We start from the raw sequence: 27,805 nt of genomic DNA, 5'->3' as shown, positions 1-27,805 counted from the left end.
CGGGAGTGGTGTGTCACACCAGCTGACTTCAAAGGCGAGGAGTGTATTTTTGAGATCGACTTTTTCTGACACCACTCTTCCGTGTGAGAAGGCAGCATCACTGTTATGCTGGTTGTCTGAGGGAAATATCTTACTGCCTTTATGCCTCTGTATTGTCAGCAGTACGATTTCTACTTCGGATTTTAAGTTGCTGCTTTTATTTTTACTGTTCTTTAACCGATCTATCTGTAATGTTAATTTCTCGAGGACATATTATTCCAGCCAGTATACCCTAACTGATTATCACGATAGGCGAGTTCAATCACAACGTCGAGGTAGCAGCAAAGGTCTGAACTTCGGCTTTTGATAACAAACTTATTTGAAAAAGCGCTTTGACGAAATTTACTTGAGATTAATATGGTCTGGTACATTTCGATGTTTTCACAAGTATTACTTACAATAACCAATAGTATTTAGTTCTTAATTCTTGTTATTTTTTAGAATACTGTAAATATCTGTGAGTAAACTTCAAGATGAATATACACTTTTGTGAATGATAAATACTTGGCCATCTTTTTCTGAAACAACTAACTAATAGTACATGCTGCACAAATTTTCTTCTCAGAAGGTTCTTTAAAACAGTCAAATGGTGGAAACAGGACGTAAAATTCATTTTCAAACTGATTCCCCTTCTGATCTGCGTCAACTAGATTATCAGTAAGTAATTAAAATTATTAATCTTGCCGCATATTTTTGCTTTTTGATGTGTTCAAGATCAAAAAAGTTATACAAAGATTCTATTCAATTATTGAGCAAATTATCTCTACATCACAAGGACATTAAATCCATCTTAGAATATTCTCAAGATTTAAAATCAACTCTCTTGACGGATGGTATGTTGTTTGATTGGACCGTTGTTAAGTAATAAATATATACAATGTTCTTACGTATCTTTAGGCAAAAAATACTATAACAAACTGTTCAAATTTCGTACATTGGTCGAATCATTCAGCTTAAAAAAATCACAAATTGCAAATAAACAAATAAATCATGGAAATTGTTTGTAGCATTGAAATAATTTGTGATATTTTTCATAGTTGTAAAAGAGTTACAAGATCTACTGAAAAGTATTGAAGACATTCTAACAGAATACAAAACAGAGGAGAGAATGATGTAAGTCACTTGACTTTTTGTGTTATTTTTTATGACGCTCAGCACCTTCATTATGTTATGGAATCCACTAATCTAAACGCGGTTTATTAATTTAAAGAATTGGCTAAAATCTAAACATCAGTATATTGAGCGAACTGAGAACCCTGGTTTTTATAAAAAGAACACTAAAATATGTTGTCTACCTTCCAATTTCCCATTAAGACTTACCAAATGATGTCGAAAAAAGAAAAACTCTGAGTAAAGTATGTTTTGATAGCTATTTCTGCATATTATTATTAAGTAGGTTTTACTTTATTGTTAGTTTATACACTGAGTAGGTTAATCCACAGATTTCGATCACGATCACCTCCTAGACAACTGATATCTAGAAATTATATGTTGGACATTCGATGCATATTATCCGGTTTTGAGACAAACAATTACTAACAACTGAATAAACTCACTGATAACTTTTTTACGCACTACGCTAATTGGTTTAAGAATACAATCTGGGTAAATTTGAGTTCCTGAAATATATCGAATTAGTTTGGCTTAAACGTTAAAAGAAGCATGAACAGAGGTCGAAACTTTTGCAGATCTATTCACGTATTGCATAAGAATATCATGTCGGTATTATATATTGATAATTATCTTGACCTTGTTAGGAAATTTTACAACTATTGAAAATGTTCTTAAATGGTTATTTTTGTATATTTATTTTATCATAATGATTAGTGCTGAAGCATTACTTCAACAAGAAGTTGAATTATGGCAAGATTGTTTAAATATGGAGCATCGAATAAGTTTTTGGGAGAATGATTCAAAAATATCGGATAGAATGAATTCAAAACTTCAAAATAGAGAACAATCAACCAATTTATTGACACATTTTAGTAGTGCAAATAAAACTTTACCTAATGAAATAAACGAATTTCAGGTAAGTATATTTCAGTAAATGGAAGATGAAAATTTTAACGAAATAAAAACATATTATCCCCCACATTATCAGCTGGAATTAGTAAAAGTAGCTGTTAAGAAAATAAAAACGTTTTAGAGTACTCCTTCTTACTTACTTACGCCTGTTACCCCTCGTCGAGGAGCATAGGCCGCTCACTAGTATTCTCCGTCCAACTCTGTTCTGGGCCTTCCTTTCCAGTTCTTTCCAGTTAACATTCATCCTTTTCATATCTGCTTCTATTTCCCGGCGTAATGTGTTCCTTAGCCTTCCTCTTTTCCGCTTCCCTTCCGGATTCCAAGCTAGGGATTGCCTTGTAATGCACATTGGTGATTTCCTGAATGTATGTCCGATCCACTTCCAACGTCTTTTCCTAATTTCATCTTCAGATGGAAGCTGGTTTGTTCTCTCCCACAGAAGGCTGTTGCTGATAGTATCCGGCCAATGGATGTTGAGTATTTTGCGTAGACAACTATTTATAAATTCTTGTACCTTCTTGACGATGGATGTATTAGTTCTTAATTACATCATACATTGAATCCAGCCTTATTTCTTCAAATTTAATAATGAGTTTACTTTTCTGTGCAACAATCGCTGATAATCCTGTATCACATATTTTTTGTAGTTTTTTTAAAATTAACCTATGATATATGTACTGTTATTGTTCTGTATTATAATACACTATACATCTTGGTTAAGGGTAAGAAGTAGTTTCGATGCACATTTCTAAATTATACTTCTGCCTTGAACTCTATTCCAAGACAACTACTACTTAACAAGTTATTCAGTGTCTACACAGACAGTTGGGTAACTAACTGGCTATGTTCTTACTTCTCTGGAAGAGAACGGTACAGTGTATTCGGAAGAAAGTGTTCAACGACTCTACTGATTCAAGAAGGTTTGCCACAAAGAGCTGTTTTTTCCACTCTTCCGTTATCTTTTTTTCCGTATGGTCTGTCATCTTCCCCAAAAAACACTTTTGTCAAATATGCGGATTACCTCACTGTATGTATGCAGATTTCTACCTCTTCCCATCTCTTTAAAATAAATGATTTCTTGCCTCTTATTGAACAATAGTCTGTTGCTAAATGTCTCACATTCAATCCTTTTAAATTTCAAACCGTTTATTTTAGCCCGAGATATGAACTACACTTAAACAACTTGTTGGTATCTCATGAAGTTTGTACTATTAGAGATTCTGTAATAAAAACTGTGTCTAAGGTCATTTATATTGTTTTAAGTGTTTCCTCTGATCTTTCTTGACCTTTTCATAGTTTATTGTTATCGGAAAAAGTTTTCAATCTGGCTTTCCATATAAAGAGGCTTCATACTTTCTGCACTACTCGACATTAATTGTTGTGATTTGTTGTTTCTTGCATATTACCTATTATTCTTTATTGTACTCTATTATTCTCACCCTATCTATTAAGAAACGATCATGCTGTTTCGTATAGAGTTCTGAAAGCAGTCAACAGGGTCATTAATAATGTGGCTGTAGACAGACATCTAAAATCTTGCAAACTCCAAACAAGTGTTATTTAATAGGATATTAGCCATCTAATTCATTCATATATTTCTTTTTGTAAATATTCTGATAGAATAAAACGTCAATACATTAAAATCCATGCCAGTCAGTTAGTCTTGAGTTGTGTTAGAGGTATGAGGGCAGTTATCACTTCCCGGTTGCCCACACCGTGGAAGGGTTCCTCTAGAGGAACCTGAAAAGGAAATTAAGTTAGAAGTGGTCTTAATGACCTGAGAGCGTGACCACAGTGCTCAATGGACAACTGCTTGAGGTCGGTCACACACGACCTTTTTGTAGGTAATTTTTGTGTTAGCTCTGTACTTGTTGGGATCTTACTACCGCCGGAGACGGATATCCGTGGGATAAGGCGAGGTGTGCATTTTTAGGGTCGACCTTTTCTAACCCCAGCCTTCTTGTGGGAAGGCAGCATCGCTGTTATGCTGGTTGTCTGAAGAAAACATCTTACTGCCGTCACACCTCTGTACAGTCAACAGTACGACTTCGCCTTCGGACCTAGGGTCTGCTGCCTTTAGTCTTGACATGTCTGGCATGGTAGGACCTTGAGGAACGATTGTTCCAGCCAGTATAGCTTGATTGGTTCATCACGATAAGCATGTTCGACCACCAAGTCAAGGTAGCAGCAATGGTCGGGTAAAATCCATGCACTCAAGTAAAGATATGAAAGGGCTACAATACTTTATTTAGTAAATATACTTACTATGTAGCGAACAATTATGATAATAACAGCAATAATTTAGTTGGACATTTTATAACATAGATCCATTCTGAGATGACAATATTACATCTCTTATTAACGAAATGAAGAAATATGAATCATTGAATTTTTGCAAAGTAAAATACTCACTATAAGACCATCTTAATTCATTATGAAATCGATGGTACATACTAATAAGTACTTCATTCTTGAGACAGCACAACGATACTTATACTCATGAGCTTTTAAATGACCCCTGTTTACCCACAGCAGAAAAACCATTTCCTGATAATCTTGTTATTTTTTCTATACTATTGATTTAGCTCTTACATAATACGAAAATGATTGGTCCCTTCATATTTAGCTAGTACTGTCATATGATTACGGAAGGCATATAAAACTCTACTGATTCAGAAAAATATGGTGGGTAAAGTGGAAAACTTAGATTCGTCAAATAAGAAAGTATAATACCACGGAATATAAACTTTATTCAAATGTTTAACCTACCCTGACAGTTCTTTAGTTCAGGTACATTATCCTTATATCAATCTGTTATAATTACTAATATATATTTTCCTTATTATGACCCAGCTATCACTATTGCTTAGTATCCTTGGACATCAATACACTGGACAAGTCCCCAAATCAGAACACGGTTGAATAGGGAAGAAATTACATTCCAAAAAAACAAGGATAGATGGAAGTAAGAAGCGCAATAAGAAAAACCGTTAGTATGATTATAGTTTTTACATGAGAAGCTTCTAGAGTCTTCTCCAAGCAACGACTAGAGCTGATTGGCTAATTCTTATCCAATCAGCGTTCAGCAACACCATCATGCATGAAACATGTTTTAATCCAATCTATGTCCCGCTAACACAATCGCATAAGGTTATTCACATAAAAAAAACCGGATCCTCTGATTCTCTTAGTTCTTATTGTTCGAAAGTAATATTGGATTATTTAAAACATCAATAAATGTAACTTTGTGTAAAACCACTGGACGTTTAATTCCTTCCTGAATTTTATAGAACTTCCTAGATAATCATGGAGGACGAACTGGTGGTTGGACTGAAGATGAACATTTTAAATTTTTAAAACATTACAAAATTCAAAAATTTAAATATAGAAATGAGTTAAAAAATCCTGAAAAATTGATAAATGACCTTCAAAATCCTGAAAATGAAGATCTAAACAATCATCATTATCAAGAAATAGAATTGAATACTTCAACAAGAGATAATGACGACCAACAAACAGTAGAAGATGAAAGTGCGGATAAAACAAATGAGGGTATTGTCAATAGTAATATACATGCATTTCATCATGAACTTGCTAATATAATAATGACTAAAACACCAGAACAAGTAGCTGAACATGTGAAATGGTGGAAAGAATTTCAGCGGCTTGAAAATGCAAAACGTAATGCCATTAAAAAATGGAGTGAGAATCGGGTAGGTGTCATACATATATATGTATACCATTCAATGTTAACTAATCATATTCTTGTTCTACCAATCTAACTGTTGCAATACTGTTACAGATTAGGCAAATTAATCATCTATGGATCTTGTTTGGAAAACGTATTGGGTTAGGAAAAAGACCCGGTCCTTCTTTAAGTTTTTATGATAGATTCTTTCTTAAAATTCAAATTCTGTTTAATGACAACGTTTTTACTATTCCTAGTATGATTTATTTTTTATTGTACGCTTTGTCGGGACAGTACATCAAATCACAACAATTAATAGTAATATTATAAGCAAAGGTGGATAGTAGCTAGCAATGGAATTCCGGACACGCATTTCGTTCTGTTTAGGACTTGTCAGCTGGATGTATCTCCATCCGAGTTGATGTTCACTCTAGGACTTCAAACCAGTACAGTTCGCTTTAAAAGCCATCGCATTATCCACTTAGATACTGAGTCCTGATAGAACGAAACGCGCGTCCTAGATTCCATTGCTATCCACTATCCATTTTTGCTTACCATACGTGTGAATTAGGCAATATCGAGGCAGTCTGCATAGGATGCATATGTGCATATGAGAGACTGATCAATTGTAGTCCTAAGCATCTAAGGGGAAATTCACGTAAACAATACCTAGTGAATTTAATTAGTAGAAACACTTAATGTTACTTACTAATAGTAAGTAGTTTCAGAAGATATAAAATTTAATCGTGATAACAGAGAAATTTCAAGAGTTAAGATCATGAGTCAATTGAGGCTAGACGAACATGGAAAACCTGGAAGCACTAGACGGCCGTTTCGTCCCGTTGTGGGACTCCTCAGCGATGCGCTTTAATTGACTTATGATCTCAACTATATCCACAAAACCTCTTCTGATACTAATCAACATATGCTCACTGGTGACTGGCTTCAAGAGGTATATCCTGGAGTTCTAGTGAGAAGCAGTGACCGGTGGGGTTAAAACCGGGTCTGTTGGGGGATAGTAACTCACTGAACACAATGGTGAATATGTCTCTCAATTTCGTGGATCGGTTGAAGTTAGACATTAACACCGTTGGATGCCGACTGAGTGGTCTATCGGTTAAGCGCTCGCGCACGAGACTAGTAAGTCCTGGGTTCGAATCTCGTGAGACGAGATCGTGGATGAGCACAGCTGAGGAATCACACAATAGGACGAAACGGTCGTTCAGTGCTTCCAGGTTTTCCGTGGTGGTCTAGCTTAAATTGACTCATGATTTCAATTATATACTACTTATTTATTTTATATAGATCAATCAGAAATAAGTCATTCTTGGACAAATCAAATGTTTTGGTTAAAATTGAGTGCTGTAATGCAGTTTGTTGTTGTCGTGCCTATTCATTCATTTTCACTAGTTCTTATAATAGAAGGGTTGATTAGTTAGAAACTCATATAATATAACTCAAAGTTCATATTAATCATGTAGATAAATTGGATTAATGTAATAACTTGGTGTGATCCTTTTTAAGTCCCTTTAAAAAAATATTAATTTAAAGTGTATTTAACTGAAGTGAATAGGTTTTAGTATATCAAGTCATGGTTGAAGTCCTAAACATTAGTTTCCTTCAGATCGGCACTCTTTAATGCGGTATATTTAGAGTATTGAGGAAACTTATGAAACCATTCAACCTTAGTTACTTAGTTTCACAGTCGAAGGCGTTATCAACGAGAGGTTCCTGGCTCCACTAGATATTTGTAGGATAGATCACCGAGAAGCAGTAAAGAATGCTATTTATCATATAGTCCTTAGTGTAGAATAAGTGTTGTTAACGAAGTTGTAATATGATCAATTACCAGACCACCTAGCAATACTCTCACGATGATTCTATCATATGCAAGAAATCCTTAGAAGCAATACAGAATAGACTAATGAGTAGGGTATTCACTCCATGATAGGACTGGAGAATATCTTGTCTTACTAGAATTACTTAATCATGTATTCATTATATTACTCATAAAACTACTGTTACATCATATATACTACTGAATTGCATATTTAAATCATCCTTGTTCAAAACCTTTTTACAATCATTGTATTCTACATTTTCTAAAAAATGTATATCATAAATCAATCATTTCACACTTTTCAATCATCTAACATAGAAAGAAAATTCTTTTTTTTTAATTTTTCTTTTCTTGTAAGAATAAATCGATAAAACTCGATAAGAAAAAAAAGAAAAAAAGAGAAACGATTGATAACGGTGTTCATTGAAATGTTACATTGTTATAGTTTTATTGTTCAATATTGATCAATTTATTAGTTGAATAGTATACTATAGAATGTTGGTGATAGTTAGTTGGTGATTGAATAAATGAAATAGTTTTGCTTTCTCAATATATAAAGAGTTTGATATGCGTTTGTTAGTGACATAGCAAATTTCTGGTGCCATAGTGATTTTGTTATACAAAATATCAACGAAATGATATTTTTGTTGTTGTTGCTGAGATCATGAATCGATTGCAGTTAGACCATCATGAAATATTAAGAAGTACTGGATGGCTGTTTCGTCCTATTATGGAATTCCTCAGCGCGAGACCGAAGGTCCTGGGTTCGAACCACACGGGCGAGATCGTGAATGAGCACTACTGAAGTCATAAATTATACGCAGGGAAATTATTAAGTATGTAGAATAGATGATGTCAAATACAGTAAAATACAAGATTTAGATAATGATTAGCTGAGAGGGTGAATATTTGATGATGGTCTATTGTTCCTGTCATAAGCGAATCCCATGAATGAACTCGGATTTTAACATTTCTCGAGCTCATGAGTCAATTTAAGCTAGACCACCACGGAAAACCTGGAAGCACTGAACGACCGTTTCGTCCTATTGTGTGATTCCTCAGCTGTGCTCATCTACGATCTCGTCTCACGAGATTCGAACCCAGGACTTACTAGTCTCGTGCGCGAGCGCTTAACCGATAGACCACTTAGTCGGTATCCACCGGCGTTAATGTCCAGTGCTTCCAGGTTTTCCATGGTTGTCTAGCCTCAATTGACTCAGGATTTCAACCATATAAAATTACTATAAGCTCCACAAAACCCCCTTCTAAAATAAATAATACTTGAATTGTTAATTTAATGAAGTGTTACTTAGCAACTAACTTAAAGCTATAATGTATATATTATTGAATGGTTTACGTTGATTGATTCAGTGATAAAAGAAATTATCGCATGAAATTATGTAGATAAAAGTTTTCATTTGAGAAAATTGTTTATGCATCAAACAATAAAACTCCGCTTGTAGCTCTTATAGAGTCACTGCCGGTCCCAAGCCAGGGTAAAGTAGGAGGGTCGGGAATGCGGTTAGCGACCCCATCCTGTAGAAAACTAACTCGCTGAAACAACGCTAACCAGAACTGGTGGGTGGCCTATGCTCCTCCACGTGAGGTAACAGGCGTAAGTAAATAAGTATCAAACAATAGCGTTAATTGATGATATATTGTTGAGCAACTGTCTATGGGTATCCAATGCCAGAATGACAATAATTAAATACATGTTCTTAAAAAGCATTTAATGATGTCTCTTACAAATGTGATTTGTCCAAGGAATTTAATTTAATCATGAAGAATATTACAAAATGATACTATCGGTGATTGACTATGTATAACCATTCAGTTGACTGATATTCAGAAGTTTGGTGACTGGTATAACTTCATTCTGAACAACTGCTACAAAACCGTAACTTTTGATTGGATGACCATTTTTCTCAAGCTTACAAACCTAACTTCAATTAATTAATGATAAGACGCTAATATTGTTGGAAAGCATCTATAACTCCATTCATATGGATGATTTTCACTGAAAGTCAGAAATCCATTTCAGTACTGGTATCTAGTGAAAAAACGTTTCGTTTTTATCATCGTAGGTTTCCGTTGATCGTTCAGTATCATGAACTAATCAGTGTTAGGCCACCATTAAAAACCTGGAGGCATTGAGTGGCCGTTTCGTTTTAGTATGGAACCTGCCATAAGTACTCATTCATGATCTTGCACATAGGACTTGAACCCAGAACCTGCCAGTGCTTAAACTCTAGAATACTTAGCCAACATCGAATGATTTTACGGTCTTACTTTAATCAATCCGCGATATCGCGTGACTATCTTTCATTGTCTTCTGTAGGTAACTTACTGCCTCGCACCTGATACGGTTAAACTCCACTGGTCACAGTTTCTCACTTGAACTCTATAAATTCATTCTCGAAGCTATTCACTCATAAGCACGTGATAATTATCAGTACTCTATACTGATACTTCTCATGTATTCACTAGTGACTAGTTTTGACAGGGAATTCTCTGTTTATCGATCGCCTTTCTAATGAGAAGCCATGATCATTGGAGTACAATCACGTCAAGTTTAGTTATATGAAAACAATTCAATATCAATAATATTGTAAACTGAATCTTTTATAAACTCTTTCAGCGTTTAAATATGCAAAATAAAAAACAATCAGAAGAGAAAAATGATGATCATAATGATACCATAAGAACACCAATCAAACAACATTTATCAATAAGTCAATTAGAAGCTAGAAAAGCAGAATTAGAATTATGGCGTAATCAAAGAGAAAAAATGAAGAAACAAGCAGAATTATTAAAAAAACAAGCTGAAATTCAATCAAAACAAACTGAATTAGAATTGAAACGTAAAAGACAAGTATGTTATATGTATTCATTAATAAACACATATTTATATATATACCATTGTATGTAGTTGAGATCATGAGTCAGTTGAAGCTAGACCACCATCGAAAACTTGGAAGCACTAGACGGCCGTTTTGTCCTATTGTGGGACTCCTCAACAGTGCGCTATTTCGTGGATTGGTTGAGGTTACACATCAAAATAGTTGGATGCCGGCCGGCTCAGTGGTCTATCGGTTAAGTGCTCTGGCGCGAGACCGATAGGTCCTGTGTTCGAATCTCGTGAGGCGACATTGTGGATGCACACTGCTGAGGAGTCCCGCTACAGGACGAAACGGCCGTCCAGTGCTTTCAGGTTTTCCATGATGGTCTAGCTTCAATTGACTCATGATCTCAACTATATAAAATTACTGAAAATCTCCATAAAACCTCCTTTTGATAAACAATTGTGTACGATAAATATCAGTAAATAAGATTTATCAGTTAAGAGAAGTTTCCTGACTCAGCGGCTCAATAGATAACTCAGTTTATTGTTTCAAGTTATTTTACTGGCATTAAAGCCTCAATAGAGGATTACAGAAGAAACTTGTGTATTATTTCTCCAGTGTATATCAAAGGGAAAATAGACTAGAAACTGAAGTATTTCTGCTGAAGTATTTTACATTTCGTAACGACAAACCGTCTCAATGTTGTAACAGGTTTTATAATGAAAATGGCTTATTGACATCACAATTCAATGGAATAGGGGATACACCTGTGATATCTTACTTAAAATTCTATAATTTTGATCTTACTGGTACCTAATAGATTAAGCTGTCAACTTAAAACCTCAAAGAGCAAGTGTTCTATCCAGTTTAATTCGACCGACTTTGCATAACAGGTCACCCGTACCAATATCCGAAGATGATATAAGTATTTAACAAAATGATAGATTGTAAACATTTAGTTAAATCAAATAAGTACACATAACATTCCCCTGTCAATCCGTTAAAACGAATTTTAATTCATAGTTGGTAAACAAGAAGTTTATTTCCTTGAAAAAGCTTGGAGCAGATTGCCAGACGAAACGTTGGTTTTACTTCAAATTCATTCGCTGAGATTTCACAAATACATATTCTTCCTATTTAAAGTCTCACATGAACTGGACGCCGAAATACTATGAAACTATTCGTTCCAATTTAGATGGAAGTTCTTATACAAAAAGCTTAAAGTTTAAATTTGTTAACCAATTATCAGTAAAATCAAGAATGAGTCAAGTTGTATTGAATAGTGATATCTTTACTTCAAACATACCAATACTATTTTAATGTGTTCATTTGCATGTATTTAATGCTGAAGTTCCATCCCAGTGTCTGTTTTTTTTTGTTTGATGTTCTATGCAAAATATTACAATCAGTCAGTCAGTCAGCTACAACATAGGACCAGGCACATTTATGCATCGGTCCAAGTTGCCATTACCTCGTTAGCACAACAAGATGAACACCGGATTCATAGAAATAGTTAATTTAGTGGTGGTAGTATATAAAAGATAGGTTGTATATAAGGATACAGTACAGGAAAGAAGACAGATATAAAGCAATTTTATTCTCAAGGTTTAAGGGAAGATAAAGAGTGTATACACCTACGCCATTGTGAACGATTCTGAGCCATGTCACCTAGAGTCTCCAACCATTGGTTAAGATAGTCACGCGGATCCCAACCAAGTAGTCTGCATCTGTCAACATGGCTTAGACTACAAGTTAATGACTTCAAACACTGATGCCACGTTTTGGTTTGGCTGCAAAATATTACAATATGTATATACCAATATTTATTTTTGTTATTATTCAAGGCGAAAATTCAACATAAAATCTCTTTATATAAACAAGAGAAAATGGCTGAGAAATTAACTGCACTTCATCAATTAAAGATTCAAACAAAAATGGAACAACAAATTCGTCAACAAAAGATTAATGATGCTGCTAGTCGAATTGAGCAAAGAGTAAAATTGTTTTCTTTATTTTATTTATGACTTATTTATTGATATAAACACATATATATTGGTACAAAGGGGGCACCAGATACATATGCACCACACAAATCTCATTTGATTTGTATGAGGGCTATGATACTGCCCAGGTGCCCAAACTGAAGTAGATGGTTTACTCAGAGGGCCACACCCCGAACGTTTGACCTAAAGATCTGATCCACAAAGCTTTGGAGCATCTTGAGGAGATGCAGTTCCATGGAAGCCAGTGACCAACGATTGATTCATACGCCATTTGTTCCCTCAGAATACTGGAGACCATGTTCACCATTGGTTTGGAATCAGGGTTTTCTAACTCCCCTACGTGAACTTTCCGTTTCCACCAACCAGGTTGAAGCGCCGGACATTCGCTTTTCGTCCTCTCAATTTCGTAAACAACACCCCACCCTTCCACAAGAATGCGGTGAGTAGGACTTCGCTTGCAGAAGCTATATACGCGTGGCCATATGAGAGCATTTCGAGAGTGAGAGAGCGGACTCTCCCCACTCTCAACCGTACCAAGGCATTTGAGGGCATGTAAATGGCACATTTCTGCTACCTACAAATGGATAGAAAATTTATTTCTAACAAAATCAATTCACTATACTTCTTAATATATCGGTGTCAAAATTAATAACTTGACAGAGTAAACATAATCATGATTATAATAATCAGTTACTATGTGAAATGAATGATGAAATGATGACACATTTATTTCTCCATAAGAAAAAAGATTCATGAATGATTTACATCATTTTACATATTTATTAGTTCAAATTGAATCGTATTTATTTCTATTTAGGTACATATTTAACATATTTCCAACATATACACACATACACAAAACATTTGGCTTGAATTCAACTACTAAGAATATGTGACTAACTACAAGATAGTATCAAATAATAAGAATACTGTGTGCATTGCCTGGATATTGCTTTAATTCACAAGTATTATAAGCAAAGATGGATAGTGGCTAGCAATGGAATACAGTTTGACGCGCGTTTCGTCCTATTTGGGGATCGTCAGATGGATGTACCCCCATGTCAGAGTTGATGATCACTCCGAGAATCGAACCCAGTACCATCCGCTTTAAACGCCATCGTGTTATCCACTTAGCTACTGAGTTCTGATAGTCACCTGTTTGTGCAACGGGGTACACACAGTATGCATATATGCCAACAAGAGACTGATCACCTTCATCCCGTTGCACAAGCAGGTGACTATCAGGACTCCGTAGATGAGTGGATAACGTGATAGTGTTTGAAGTGAAAGTTAGTGGGTTCGTGTCTCAGAGTGAATATCAACTCTGAGATGCAGGTACATTCAGCTGACTAGTCCCAAATAGGACGAAACGCGCGTCAATCTCGATTCCACTGCTAGCCACTATCCATCTTTGCTTATAACCACAAGATTGTATCAAACATTAATAATAGTAATAAATAAACTAAACTAAATTGTTTTGTTTTTCTTCAATCATTATGAATCACATTTTATGTAGATAATTACTCAACTGAATCAATTATCTTCACGTAAAAAAGCTAAACAACAAGCAGAAATTCCTCGACAAGAATTATTAGAACAAATTCCAATTAAGGTTAGTGAAAAATTTCTTTTAAAATAAAAAAATGAAAACTTTTACAGTTGGTTATTCATATAATTGAAATCATGAGTCAATTGACGCTAGACCACCATGGAAAACCTGGAAGCACTGGATGGCCGTTTCGTTCTAGTACAGAACTTCTCAGCGGTGCGCATCCACGATCCCGCCTCGCGAGATTTGAACCTAGAAGCTATCAGTCTCGCGCGCGAGCACTTAACCACTAGACCACTGAGCCGGCATCTAATGGCGTTATTATCTAACTCCAACCAATCTACAAAGTTGAAGAACCATTCACCAATGTCTTCATTTGGTTATTCAGTTTGAAAACAAGAAAAAAAGGGGTTCCGGTTGTATGAAACGTTATAGGTTCTCTTAGAATTTTAAATATAACTTGTCAACATTTGTACTAGATTTTAAGTTGTATATAACTGAATGACTGCTCTCTTATTATTCATTTCTGTAGCAAGTAAACATCAATTTTCAAATTACTTACTTACTCTTGTTACCCTTCTTGGAGGAGCATAGGCCACCAACCAGTTCTGGTTAGCGTTTTTTCAGCAAACTAGTTTTCTACAGGATGGAGTCGTTAACCCCATGCCCAACCCTCCTCCTTTACCCTGGCTTGGGACCGGTAGTAACTCTATAAGAGCTACAGGCGGAGTTAATTTTCACCTTAGATCTTATATATTATGTTTTGATTAGAATTCATCTACCAAGTAGATTATTACATTTTTGACCATGTGATACACTAATTTGTGTGAAGGCTGGTCAACTAAACCTAATTCTTGAATTGAAGTAGGTGGAACAATATTGAAGCCTATGATCTACGGACTGTTTGAAAGTAGGTTACTTTAACCATTACTCTACATTTAGTTTTTATAATTAGACAGGTTATTTTCACCTTCATAATCACTTTATTTCTTTATTATTATTAAACAGACTAATATACAAGTTACACGTGATCCACAACGTTTATGTCAATTAACAAAAGGATGGGAAATTCGTTTAACTCAACCAAAAGAACAAACTATTATTAATCAAGGTCTTGATTTAAGTGTAAATACTGGAAGAATGATACCACAATGGAGAAGAAATTTATGATTGATGATCTTTTTTTTTCTCTTTTTATTGAAAAAACCACAACTGTTTTATTGATTTCAAATAGAAACTTCATGGATTGATTGAAGTTAGACATTAACACTACTGGATGCCGGCAGAATCAGTGGTCTATCGGTTAAGTGCTCTGGCGCGAGAGTGATAGATCCTGGGTTCGAATCTATATCTATATATATATATATATATATATATATATATATATAAACTAAATTCTCATTATTCATTTTCATCTTTTCTTGTTTTTTCTAATACTATTAATCCTTTTTATTACTTATTTTATGTACATAAACAATGATTTTGTATAACCATTAGACATAAATACCGCCAAAAATGTATTTAAACAAAAGTATTTTTGATGAGAATAATTTGAATATTGAATATAAACACTAACCCAGTCTGTCTTCAGTCTTCCCTCGAATTGTTGTCCGTCTCCATTTCTTGGGGTAATGTGTTCTTTGGTCTTTCGCTTTTCCTTCGACATTCAGGATTCCGTGTGAGGGCTTGCCTTGGGTGCTTTCCTCAGTGTGTCTCCTATCCACTTCCAGGGCTTTTTTCCTGATTTCTTCCTCCGATGAAATCTGGTTTGTTCTCTTTAACAGTATATTGTTGCTGATAATATCTGGCTAACGGACCCGAAATATCTTGCGTAGACAACTGTTGGTAAACACCTATATCTTCTGGATGATGGCTTTCGTAGTTCTCCAAGTTTCCGACCCATACAGTAGAACTGTCTTGACACATGTGTTGAAAACTCTGACTTTGATTGACAGTTGCTTTGAGTTCCAGATGTTCTTCTGCCGATCCTCGCCCTCACATCTGCATTAGATCTACCGTGTTCATCAATGATGCTGCATAGATTTGTAAAGGTTTTCACATCCTCCAGAGCTTCTTCGTCAAATGTAATTCGATTTGTGCATTCTGTGTTGTATCGGAGAATCTTGCTTTTCCCTTTGTGTATATTGAGACCTACTGCTGCTACACTGGTCGTCTTCTCCTGCATTTCTTGTTGTGTGTACTGTACAAACATTACAATAAATTTTCAATTTCAATCTTTTTATCTCGGCTAATTAATTATGGAAATTAACTGCATGTAATTAGACGAGGCAGCTCGTTAGTGCAAAATTAAAGTAGAACGACTAGAATGATTGATATACTTTGCTGCTTAATTTGAACAGAATTATAGATAATTACATCGACTTCAAATGTATCTTTCATTTTAGAAAAATTCATCACAGACAAACTGTTTGTAAGCGTACACGAGTGAAGGTAAATGACAACTAATCATTGTCAAGAAATTCTATTATTCCTATCTAAATGGATACACGTCAAGCTCCATGAATCCAATATACTAAAAGTAATTAAATCATCAGCTCCGCCTGTAGCTCTTCTACAGTAACTGCCGGTCCAAAGCACACACGCAGAACTTTGATGCGACATGTGGTCAGTAACCACATACCTTAAAAAACAACCTTGCTAAAATCGCACTAACCAGAATAAACAATTTAAACCATTTAAACTCTACTCTCCAAGTTAAAGGAAGAATTATGACGAATCAAGAAGAACGCCCAGATTGTTCGGCAGTCACGAGGCCCATGCTCATTCTAACAACCAGAGCAACAATTAATATAGGTACATGGAATGTCCGGACAATGCAGGAGACCGTGAGGAACAATCAAATAACTGCGAAAATAAAGAGCCAACTTGGCGGTTCTTAGAATAAATTAAACCCATTGGACCCAAGTTGGACACCAAAGGCTAGATACAGGAGAGATGCTTCTGTACTCCAGTCACGAAGAAGAAATTGCTCCACACACTCAAGTTGTTCCGATGCCGTCCTAAGAAGCACGAAATGCACTTATAGGATGGGAATCTCATGGACCCCGATCCATCAAAGCATCAGTTACAACAAAGAAGGAGGTAATCATAATGAATGTTGTACAACGTTATGCACCAATGAATGATAGCAACGATGAAAATAAAGATCAGTTCTACTCTAGTCTGCAATCAATCATAGCTAAGTGCTCTAGGAAGGACCTCACCACCCTGATGGGAGATCTAAACGCTAAAGTTAGAATGGACGACACTGTGTACTAAGATATCATGGGACAATACGACCTAACTGGGAGAGAAGAACTATAATGGTGAGATACTTGCATTCAACAAATTGGTTATAGGCGGAACGACATTTCCACACCAACGCATACACAAAGCTACATGGATCTCGCCGGACCACACAACAGAGAACCAGATAGATCATATTTGTATCAAAAAAAATTCCGAAGGACAATGGAAGATGTGAGAACAAGAAGAGGAGCTTACATAGCTTCAGATCACCACCTGGTTGTGGCCAAGATGAAACTGAAACTAAAGAAACACTGGACAACTGGGGGAACAGCATTACAAAGGTTCATTACAGCCTTCCTTCGAGATACTGAAAAGCTCAACCTATTCAAGTTAACTCTCAACAACAGGTTTCAAGCTGTACATGATCTACTGAAGGAAGAAATCACGATAGGGAACAAGTGGAAAGGGATGGAAGAAGCATTTACTTCAACGTGTCAGGAGGTTCTCGGCCACAAGAACCATCATCATAAGAAATGGATCTCCATGGGAACCCCGGACAAGTATGAAGGAAGAACGAGAATACAGCAATCAACAGCAATCGAATAAGAGTTGAGTACACAGTAGCCAACAAGTGAAGAAGAGCATTGGAGCTGACAAGCAGAAATACATTGGAGACCTAACAACGACGTCAGAAAAAGCTGAACGTGAACAGAATATCAAACAACTATATGACACAACGAAGAAACTGGTAGGGAAATATAGTAAACCAGAGAGACCAGTCTTGGACAAAGAAAACAAGACAGTCGCTGAGTTTCAAGAACAGAAGAACAGATGAGTAGAATACTTTGGGAAACTGCTGAATAGGTCAGCTCCATTGAATACAGTGGAGTCCAAACATACTGAGTGTGAGACAGTTAACGACAAAAGGGATTAGAGAATGGTTGCGCAATATCGCCAATTGATTGTAAACTATTGCCTGCTGCTTCAGTGGTCTAAAATTTAACTGCTAACAGCGATACCTAGACCCTGGGTTCGATTCCCGCCAGGTTATAGATGAACAACATTGAGAATTCTAGTAGGCGAGACTAAACTATATGGACGACCTTTGGACGAATGACCTTGAGAAATATTAGCCAATCAGAAGACAGTTAGCATACAGTAAGAATATATTATACAAAACTCAAAAAAGGGGATACTGTTCTTTCATATGACTCAAAAACTCATCAAGGTTAGATATAGGTTTAGAAGTTCTAAAGTCATAGTGCATCAGGTACAGGAACTCACCATGTGGTTCCATAGTAGTCGACCTCTGGAAGCATGATAAGGTCTCAAAAATTCTTTTGGCCTCGACCACATAGCTTCAATGTTGTTGGTATGGTTTAGGATGAGACTATAAATTATGGACGACCTTTGAGGGACGCTAGAGTGACTCTGAGAGTATCAACATAATAACTAGGACTAAATGAGGGTTATAAACCTGTGTGAAGAATTCAAATTATGATTTACAGCTCATGGTTAAGGTTAAGAATTATACTTAGGGTTTTCAATACAAACTGACATCAGCTTTAATGCCACATCTCTATTTATGCAAATGGATAATTGAATTTCGCGCCAAAATCTTATGATCACTTCTCTTCTAGACGCTGAATTATCACGTCTTCTCCAAAACCCGTTGTAAACCGACCGTACGTAAGCATCAGGTACCGAACTTAGCGCCGTGACCTTGAAGACCCTCGAAAGCTTCTGATTCACTCGTTCATATAGTTTAGTCTCGCCATATTAGTACAAGAACAAAACAGTGACCAATTGCTTCCCGGTTTTCAATTATCTGACTAAAGTTAATCTGTTATATAAACTATAAAACTACCTCTAATCAGCTATCATAATACAGTGTTGAGGTACTGAGTAACAGCCCCATGGCCATGGTAAAACTAATGACAAACCGTCTGATCGGGTTTACAGTTTCTCCTTCAAGAAAAACTGGCGCCTAATACAGCAACAGAATCAACTCACGATGTTATTTATATGTGCATCACATTCCAAACGGCATGACCATGTATTTGCTCATAAAGACATCCCACATAAGAACGAGGATAGGCCAAATAAATGAAGTGTTTACCGCAAATACGGGGAAAATAATAAGTTTTCATAGCATCTCTGAAATTAGAAAAGTGGATTATGATCCCTATGTCAAGTTTGAAATTAGAAATCTTTTCTTCGAAGGTCAAAATTTGTTAACATACGACGAGTGACTAGGATTTACCTTAGACTCAGAAATATGCTCCTGACAACTATGTGGAAATTTATAAACTGCTCTAAGATCAGTTCTACGATATATTTATTTATGGAAAAACATGCTTGCCTACCCGCAACGCTTATCTGAAATAGTAACTTACAAATATACTAACGCTTTTCTTATTGTAATACCTACATATTACCATTCAACCTTGTTTATTTGGAATAGAATTACCTTCATGATCAACCGTCTTCTGATCTAGGGACGTGTCAAGTGAAGTAGTGTTCACAAATCCTAAGCAAAAAGAGTAGCTGGACCGTTACAAGAATGGTGATATAGTGTGTCAATCAGTAACTAATTGAGAGAGTTACTTGATGGCAATCAAAAATGACTAGAATGACAAACGCATATCATTGGCCAAGAAATGGATTAATTTTCTAAGGAGTGGAAATGTATATGAGTATCCATGCATGTTATTCGGTAGTCCAATAAACTTACTTTTTCACTCGTATCATCTAGCTTAAGCAGTCAGTTTAGGGAGTTAGCGCGTAGTGCGTTAAGTATCAATATAAGATCGCCCCCAAATGCCCTGGTACGGCCAAAAGTGCGGAGTCTGCTCTCCCTTTCGAAATGCTCTCACATGGCCAGCGAATATATAGTCTCTGCTAGGGAAGTCCTACTCACTGCCTTCTCGTGGCGGGGGTGTTGTTTACGAAATTGAGAGGACGAAAAGCGAATGTCCGGCGCTTTAACCTGGTTGGTGGACACGAAGGATCCACCTAGAGGAGTTGGAAAACCCTGATTCCAAACCAATGGTGTACATGGGCTCCAGTATCCTGAAGGAACAAATGGCGTACGAATCAATCATTGATCACCGGCTACCATGGGACTGCATCTCCTCACGATGCTCCACTGCCTTGTGGACTAGACCTTCAGGTCAAAGGCTCCGGGTGTGGCCCCCTAAGAAAACCACCTGCTTCAGTCTGGGCACCTGGGCAGTATCATAGCCCTCACACAAATCGAATGAGATTTGTGAGGCGCATATATATCTGGTGCTTCCTTGTACCAATATTTATGTGTTTAAATAAATAAATAAACAATATAAGATCTCTGACGCTTTTCACCACAACATTACTCACAACAATAAAATAGACCCAAAAAACGAAATCAAAAGTCACATGATAGAAAAATGCTCCGATATTAATGAAATTCCACTAATCCTATTATCAATAGTAAGTAGAATAACCTGAACAAACAGAGAGAAAAGGAAAACACGTTTAAACACACAAATGTGCTAAGGAAGCACAATAGCATATTCTGTTCAACTATTTTGAACAATCCGCGCCTTTTATATGGACCAATAATCCTTTAAATAATAAGCATAAAACAGTTATTCGGAAAAAGAGATCGTATATATATGAAAATAAAAGCAACCAAGTTTAATAATGATGATGATGAATAGAGTATTTGGTACGTACGTACTCAACTCCAAATGAGTTCAACACATCAACATATATTGCAAAAATCAAACTACAATAATATCTGGCTTAGATAATAAAGAATAGTGTGTATATATGTGTTTGGAAAAAGAAGAAGGATGTAACAATGCATAACCTAAATGTAAATCTAACTACTAAATTTATGAAAACAAATTAACAACAAAAGAAACGATAAAGTGCCAAAAACGTAATAAATAGACAAAGTGAATACACCCCAAGTGATTAATAAACTGTAATTGTTAGCAATACTATAATATTTATCAAAGCCTTTCCAACATTACGGTAGGTATGTATGAAAATGGGATAAATAGATCAAATTATATATAAAGATACTTTTTCTACAATTAAAAAAGAAACATTGGGATGAAAAGATATACATACACAGTAGATGGGGGGAAAAATATATCAACCGAACATTAATGTCATATGAAAACAATGAAAAAATGAAATAAAAACGAAAATTACAAATGGTCGGGTATTTTTGTGAAGAGAATATCATCGAAATGAAATCAATCATTTATGTAGCTGTTACATAAATTTTGCATATAGCATCTGCTCCAGCACTTGCTGCTAAAGGAAGTTGTGGATGTAAAGTTACTGAATGAACGGATTCATTATATTTGAATCCATGATTAGTCATTTCTTGTATACATGAACGACTTTCAACATCCCAAACACGGATAGAGGCATCATGACCTAAGGTAGAATATAAAGGATAAAATGAGTGTGATGATAACAATTGAATAGAAATGAATATGGTGTACAAACTGGACTATAGAGAGAACCGCATTAAAATTATGACAGAAATTCAGCGGTGCAAACTAGTTATTATTAATAATATTATTATTGGCCTTATTCAATATTATTCTTTTGGTATATTATAGAATTCTCAGCACAAAGTACTGCAACAAATTTCCTTTTCTTATTACTTGATCGATCCTGACCAAAAATATTGAGTGGTCGCCATTCAGATGTTAGTAGTTCAGGAATCGACATCTGAATAATGTTCATGCTATACAATCCATATTGATGGCCACCACGACGTCTCTGATTGTACTTTTTTGTAACTAGTACAGAGAAAGGTTGAAATATCTAGACGGCAAGAACAGGTAACCCAGATATTCGAGCAGGCCGCCAGTAAGTCAGTCATCTACAAAGTAGGACCACGCACATATATGCATCGGTACAAGTTCCCACACCTCATTAGTACAACAAGATCAACACCGAATTCATAAGAGTTAATTCAATGGTAGTAATGTATACAAGAAAGATTGTATATAAGGATATAATACAAGAAGAAACAATTAGTTCGTAGAAAGAAAGGTACAAAGTCATTTAAATCGCACGGTTTAACGAAAGACAGAGAGTGTATACACCAACACCATTGTGATCGATTCTCAGCCATGTCACACACAGTCTCAAACCATTGGTTACGATAGTCATGTGGACCCCAACCAAGTAGTCTGCATCTACCAACATGGCTCAGACTAGAAGTTAGTGACTGTATGGATTCACTCCATTTTTTGGTTTAGTCACACCGAACTCTCTTCCAACCATCACAGTCGATGAAGATTCATCACCTCATCAACTGATTTACCATCATTCCCCAATACCCTGCGTCTAACCTCACTATTACTTACCCGGTGATTCCAGCAGATGAGAGCAATATTTCTAAGGCATATGTGGTCAAATACTAGTAACTTACGAGTATCTTCTACTCTTAATGGCCATGTTTCACAGCCGTAAAGTAGAACAGAGCGAACTGCTGCACAGTACACTCGTCCCTTAATTGATAGACGGATATCTCGCCTTCACCATAGGTGAGTAAGTTGGCAAAATTCAAACCAACTTTCTGCATCCGCACAGAGTTTTCGTCAGACACCAGCCTATTGGGGCTGGTCAAACTTCCAAGATAAGTGGTTTTCGACGCGTTCGATAACTTCGTTCCTTATCCTTAGTTCAGCTGTTGACGCAGGTCAGTCCTGGAGCAACAGCCTGTATTAAGAAGGAGAGAAAAGCATCCAGAACATTCTGGCATTGTTACTCAGTGCTACCAAAATACTCTACATTTTATCAGCCTCTTCACCAAACAAGACTATGTCAACGAGTGGACCTCCTGGAAGGCGATGAATTCCCGAAAATGCAGTCGACGGGAACGTTATTTCTAGTAGTACGTTTATGAATAAATCAAACAAAAATAGAGATAGAGGACAGCCTTGCAGGAAACCACTTGAGGTCGCCAAAGCAGATGACAGTTCGCCATGAGCTCTGCCGCCAGTTATCAAATACAAGTTTGTGGATATGACTAGTGAATACACTGAGCTGTTTCATTAGTTGACAGGTTACTATATGCCTCTAATAGAGGTTAAACTGTTCAACTGATAGAGTAAAAATATTAACTCTACTTTGAAATGAATGATTAATTCATAAAAATACACAACTGATCATCGATAGGCAATGTTAGGCGTTTTATCGTAATGAAAAATTAAAGTTTACAGAAATTATTGTACAAACTTACTTCCAGTCAATAAATACAGACCGTGAGGATCGACTGCAAGGCTTGTAACGGCATTCAAATGTGTAACCATAGCGTCTACACATGCCGAATTTGTAACTGATGAACGATCGGACATGCGATTGATATCATAGAACCGAATACAACGGTCTTCATGAGCTCCAATAACCAGAGATAATGTTTGGTGTGAACCCAGAGCATTAAGTGAACGTTCTGTCCAACCAGAAGGTAAACTACATTCGCCCGCTACCGGTATGTTTGCTAATAAGTATTATTTCAAATAACAATAATTAGATAAGACCCGTTAAGAATAAAATATTTAAGCGCGTATTTATTTTATATAACTGATGGATTGTTCGATGTAAAATACATGTACGAGTACATAACCCAATCATGAAGAGCACTAACTACCATGTATATGGAGGACATTAAACAAAAAAATTATTTGAATTACCTACTAAACGCAAAGAGTAATTAAGTGCATCAAAAAAGCTAGACCAGTGTGATAAGTACATAAGAACAGCATCATCACATATGTATTTGGAGAACTGATGCAGTAATTTTCCGTGGAACTGCTGTCGGAAATACTCAACAATATCAAATACGTTATGACATAAGTAACGATATTTTGATGGAGTTTTTTCCCTGAGCCACAAATCCCCGCCATCTCAAAATCATATGAGCGTAGTACACTTCTCTTTGATCGAAAATGGGAGAATTTTGCCAAAAGGCAGGCTTCCACTCGAGAGCAATATTTTCTCCACGAGTGTCTTCGTTAGCATGTTCTACCAACAAGTGTAAGATACAGACCTCCAATCAACTGCCCATTGGGCACGACCGAACCATCCAGCTCAGAGAACAAAATTCCATCAAAATCATCCACCTGAGTTACAAGTCTCTACCATCTCATAAGTAACGATATCTCCAATGAAGTGTTAACGAAGTAAACAGTATCGTAGCTTGTAGTAATAAATATTATCAGTAGTACAGAATTTGGATATAGCTACAGGTACCTTCATTTGGCACCTAGTTAGAAGCATTGAATTGAAAACTGTATCTGAACGAGAATCAGTCCTCAATTACCAGTTAATTCGCTAAAAGAGTAAATATAGTTTTGATTACATTGATTTTACCAGTCCTAGTGTAGTGAACAGAACACGACTGGGGACAATCGAATGTATTTAAGCAAAAGTTACAGACTATCTCAGTAAATTCTGAAAACCATACAATGGACAGTCAATTTGCAAATTAACACCCAATAGTCTCGATCTTCACTGTTTCTTCTCTAATTCTATTGTTCGTGCATTTTCCTACCGGTTGCGCTTCGTTTCAGTTCTTCCCTCATCGGACTTCTGCCAAAATACATTCTATGTCTGACCAACACCATTACTACTTATATGGATATAAGTAAACCACACCACACTAGTTATACATCCAGAAAATGTCGATTCCACAGGGTACATAACCTTTAGAGATATGCTTATTTGGGAATTTAGATACATTTTAAAATGAAACAATTTATTGATATACCCATATTCAGTGGCTGATCATCGCGACTAGGATTGGTCAGGGGAGGTGCTGGCGGTATTTGATTTATTAACTGACCAGTCTGAACGTCTAATAGCGCTAACCAACCCGTGCTAGTACCAACAACACATTGAGAGGCGTTTAATGAATCCGGACGGCTGACCAAAAAATGAAGACAGGTTGGACGGCCAAACTGAGGTTCATTAGCACCTAAAATCAATGAATACACATGTTGTGTTTATACGTGACCATTTCAAATAGTAATAAATATTTTTAGCCCAGTAGTTTCTGATAATACAAAAATTTAGAAACTGTGAGATGAATTTCCACTTAAAATATCATCATCAGTATCACGGGCGATGTACTATTGAAATGAATACATTTTGTTAGCGGGACATCGTCGGATTAAAGCACGATTGTGTTGCTGCGTGCTGATTGGCTAATTCTTATCCAATCAGCGCTAGTCGATGCTTGAAGAAGACTCTAGAATCTACTTATGTAAAAACTATAAATTTACTAACGTATTTTTTATCGCGCTTCTTACTTCCTTCTATCCTTGTTATTCGGAATATAATTTCTTTCCTATTCAACCGTGCTCTGATTTGGGGACTTGTCCAGTGTATTGGTGTCCAAGAATACTAAGCAATAGTAATAGCTGAATCATAATAAGGAGTATATTTAACAGTTATAACACATTTCTTTGACTAAATAGCCAAACATTGAATTAAAACACTAACCCTTAAACAAACACACAACGTGTAGGTCAAAGACAAAGACGGTATTTGGTGAGTGAATTCCATCACATTACAATTTGATTACTTGAATATGTAAATCATATACATTGAAAGTTTTTAGTCTAAAAATAATGTTGTGGTTAGTTTATAAAGTCGGTTTCGATTTATACCATTGAAATAGTAACGTGATGAATATGAACATACATCAAAATCAGCGGTTACGTGTCTAAATCAACAGTTGAACAGCACAAATAATCACTAAAATTAAGGAAATTATTTTTCTAAACGGTATAGACAGACCCACTAACTTCCTGAGAATAAAAAAACAGGTAAACTCAAAATACATATTTATGTTGTGCAGATCATCTGAATCTGCTATATACACAGTTTATCTTAGAACTGACAACAACACAATTCAATAGACGCTAGAAAATATGATAATAAACATGTTTTTATTTTCTTAGTTGAAAGCGTGAGTGAATTGAAGCTAGACCACCATCGAAAACCTGGAAGCACTGGATGGCCATTTTGTCCTATTATGGGACTCCGTTGGATGTCGGTTTAGTGGTTTATCGGTTAAGTGCTCTGGCGCGAGACCGATAGGTCCTGGGTTCGAATCTCGCGAGTGCGGGATCGTGGATGCGCACTGCTGAGGAGTCCCATAATAAGACTAAACGGCCGTCAAGTGCTCCCAGGTTTTCCTTGGTTGTCTAGCTTCAATTGACTCACGCTTTCAACTATGAAAATACTAAATCTCCACAAAACCCCTTCTGATAATAATTTTTTATTAAATGACATACCTAAAGGTTTGATAAGGCGATCCATATGAACTGAAAGAACTGGAGAAATTGGCGAATCATTTTCAAGGTTTTCTACAGTGGACCAAAAATCAATACAACCATCTGAATGAGCAGCAAGTAATAGAGGACTAGATGGATGTAAAGCGATTGACCAAACAGATGATGATGAATCTATAAGAAAAATAAGAATTTAATACAACAAATCCCAGTTAATTTTTTTTATTTTGAAATACAACACAAGGTATTTTATTGTTAATTATGTGATTGCAGTAAATGCATTTATGTGATTGATTATTTTGATCAGTAATAAGTTGTCTCAGTCAGTCAGTTACAACGTAGGACCAGGCACATATATGCATCGGTCCAAGTTGCCATACCTCGTTAGCACAACAAGATCAACACCAAATTCATAGTAGTTAATTTAGTGATGGTAGCATATAAAAGGTCGTATATAAGGATATAATATAGGAAGGAAGTTATGAAGCGATTTGAATCTCAAGGTTCAAGGGAAGACAGAAAGTGTATACACCTATGCTATTGTGATTGATTCTGAGCCATGTCACCTACAGTCTCCAACCATTGGTTACGATAAATGAGTTGTTTATTAATATTTGAACAGATAAACAATAATTAGTGTAATTTTCTTTTTTTTCAAATGTATGCTGGTCGATCTAGGATTGATATTATTGACTTAAACTTAATGTAAGAAAAAACAAACTTTTGAAAGATTTGTTAATTGTTATAGAATCGATATTCTTGTTTATGTTTCTATAGGGTATAGTTACTTTTTAGGCAATAAAAAAAGACACTTGGGATACTTCAGCATTAAGAAGTATGTTCTAATGTGAATTAAGATTATAACTTCAGGAAAAGAGTAGAAGAATCTCAAATGGTACCAAGATGAATAGAATTTTTTTTTTGAAAGTACAGTTCACTTCACACACAAAAACAATCGATACTTTACTGTTTGTAAAGTTTCATGCTAATGGATTTCTTTCAACCCACATGAATTCACCATGTATTGACAGATACTGATCCAACATATCTATATCTTTTTCCATGTTAACTAATAAATTAGTTATTTATCCAGAGTATATGCAGTGTATTTTATGACATTTTTGATTGTCACAAAATTTGAGTAAATTGAACAGATAACGTATTGTAAGCAAAGATGGATAGTGGCTAGCAGTGGAATCCAGAGTGAACATCAACTCTGAGATGCGGGTACATCCAGATGACGAAACTGGATTCCACTGCT

At 35.9% G+C, this 27,805-nt stretch overlaps 2 protein-coding genes across 3 annotated transcripts in view; one reads left to right on the top strand and one right to left on the bottom strand.

The window, feature by feature from the left end:
* Positions 1 to 625: 625 nt before the first annotated feature.
* Smp_166090 (hypothetical protein) lies at positions 626 to 15,157 on the top strand (the record flags this gene model as incomplete). Its single annotated transcript, XM_018791673.1, has 9 exons — positions 626 to 696; positions 754 to 872; positions 1,077 to 1,152; positions 1,867 to 2,068; positions 5,460 to 5,777; positions 10,231 to 10,464; positions 12,280 to 12,429; positions 13,955 to 14,050; positions 14,996 to 15,157. The coding sequence occupies 9 exons, from the start codon at positions 626 to 628 to the stop codon at positions 15,155 to 15,157; spliced, it is 1,428 nt and encodes a 475-aa protein (XP_018645189.1).
* A 6,331-nt stretch (positions 15,158 to 21,488) lies between these two features.
* The window catches only part of Smp_166080.1 (striatin, putative), a gene marked incomplete at its 3' end in the record, with an annotated part of 18,875 nt that continues 12,558 nt past the window's right edge, over positions 21,489 to 27,805 (bottom strand). For both annotated transcript variants that reach the window (XM_018791671.1, XM_018791672.1), the window contains 4 exons: positions 26,548 to 26,718; positions 25,044 to 25,223; positions 23,490 to 23,699; positions 21,489 to 21,667 (listed from right to left, as the gene is read on the bottom strand). In XM_018791671.1, the coding sequence (XP_018645187.1) occupies positions 21,489 to 21,667; positions 23,490 to 23,699; positions 25,044 to 25,223; positions 26,548 to 26,718 (740 nt within the window). The remainder of the gene's footprint in view (positions 21,668 to 23,489; positions 23,700 to 25,043; positions 25,224 to 26,547; positions 26,719 to 27,805) is intronic.

This window comes from Schistosoma mansoni, assembly GCF_000237925.1.
Source record: "Schistosoma mansoni, WGS project CABG00000000 data, chromosome 1 unplaced supercontig 0135, strain Puerto Rico, whole genome shotgun sequence".
Lineage (NCBI taxonomy): Eukaryota > Metazoa > Platyhelminthes > Trematoda > Strigeidida > Schistosomatidae > Schistosoma > Schistosoma mansoni.
The sequence above is the reverse complement of the archived record's forward strand: the minus strand, read 5'-3'. Positions and strand labels throughout refer to the sequence as shown.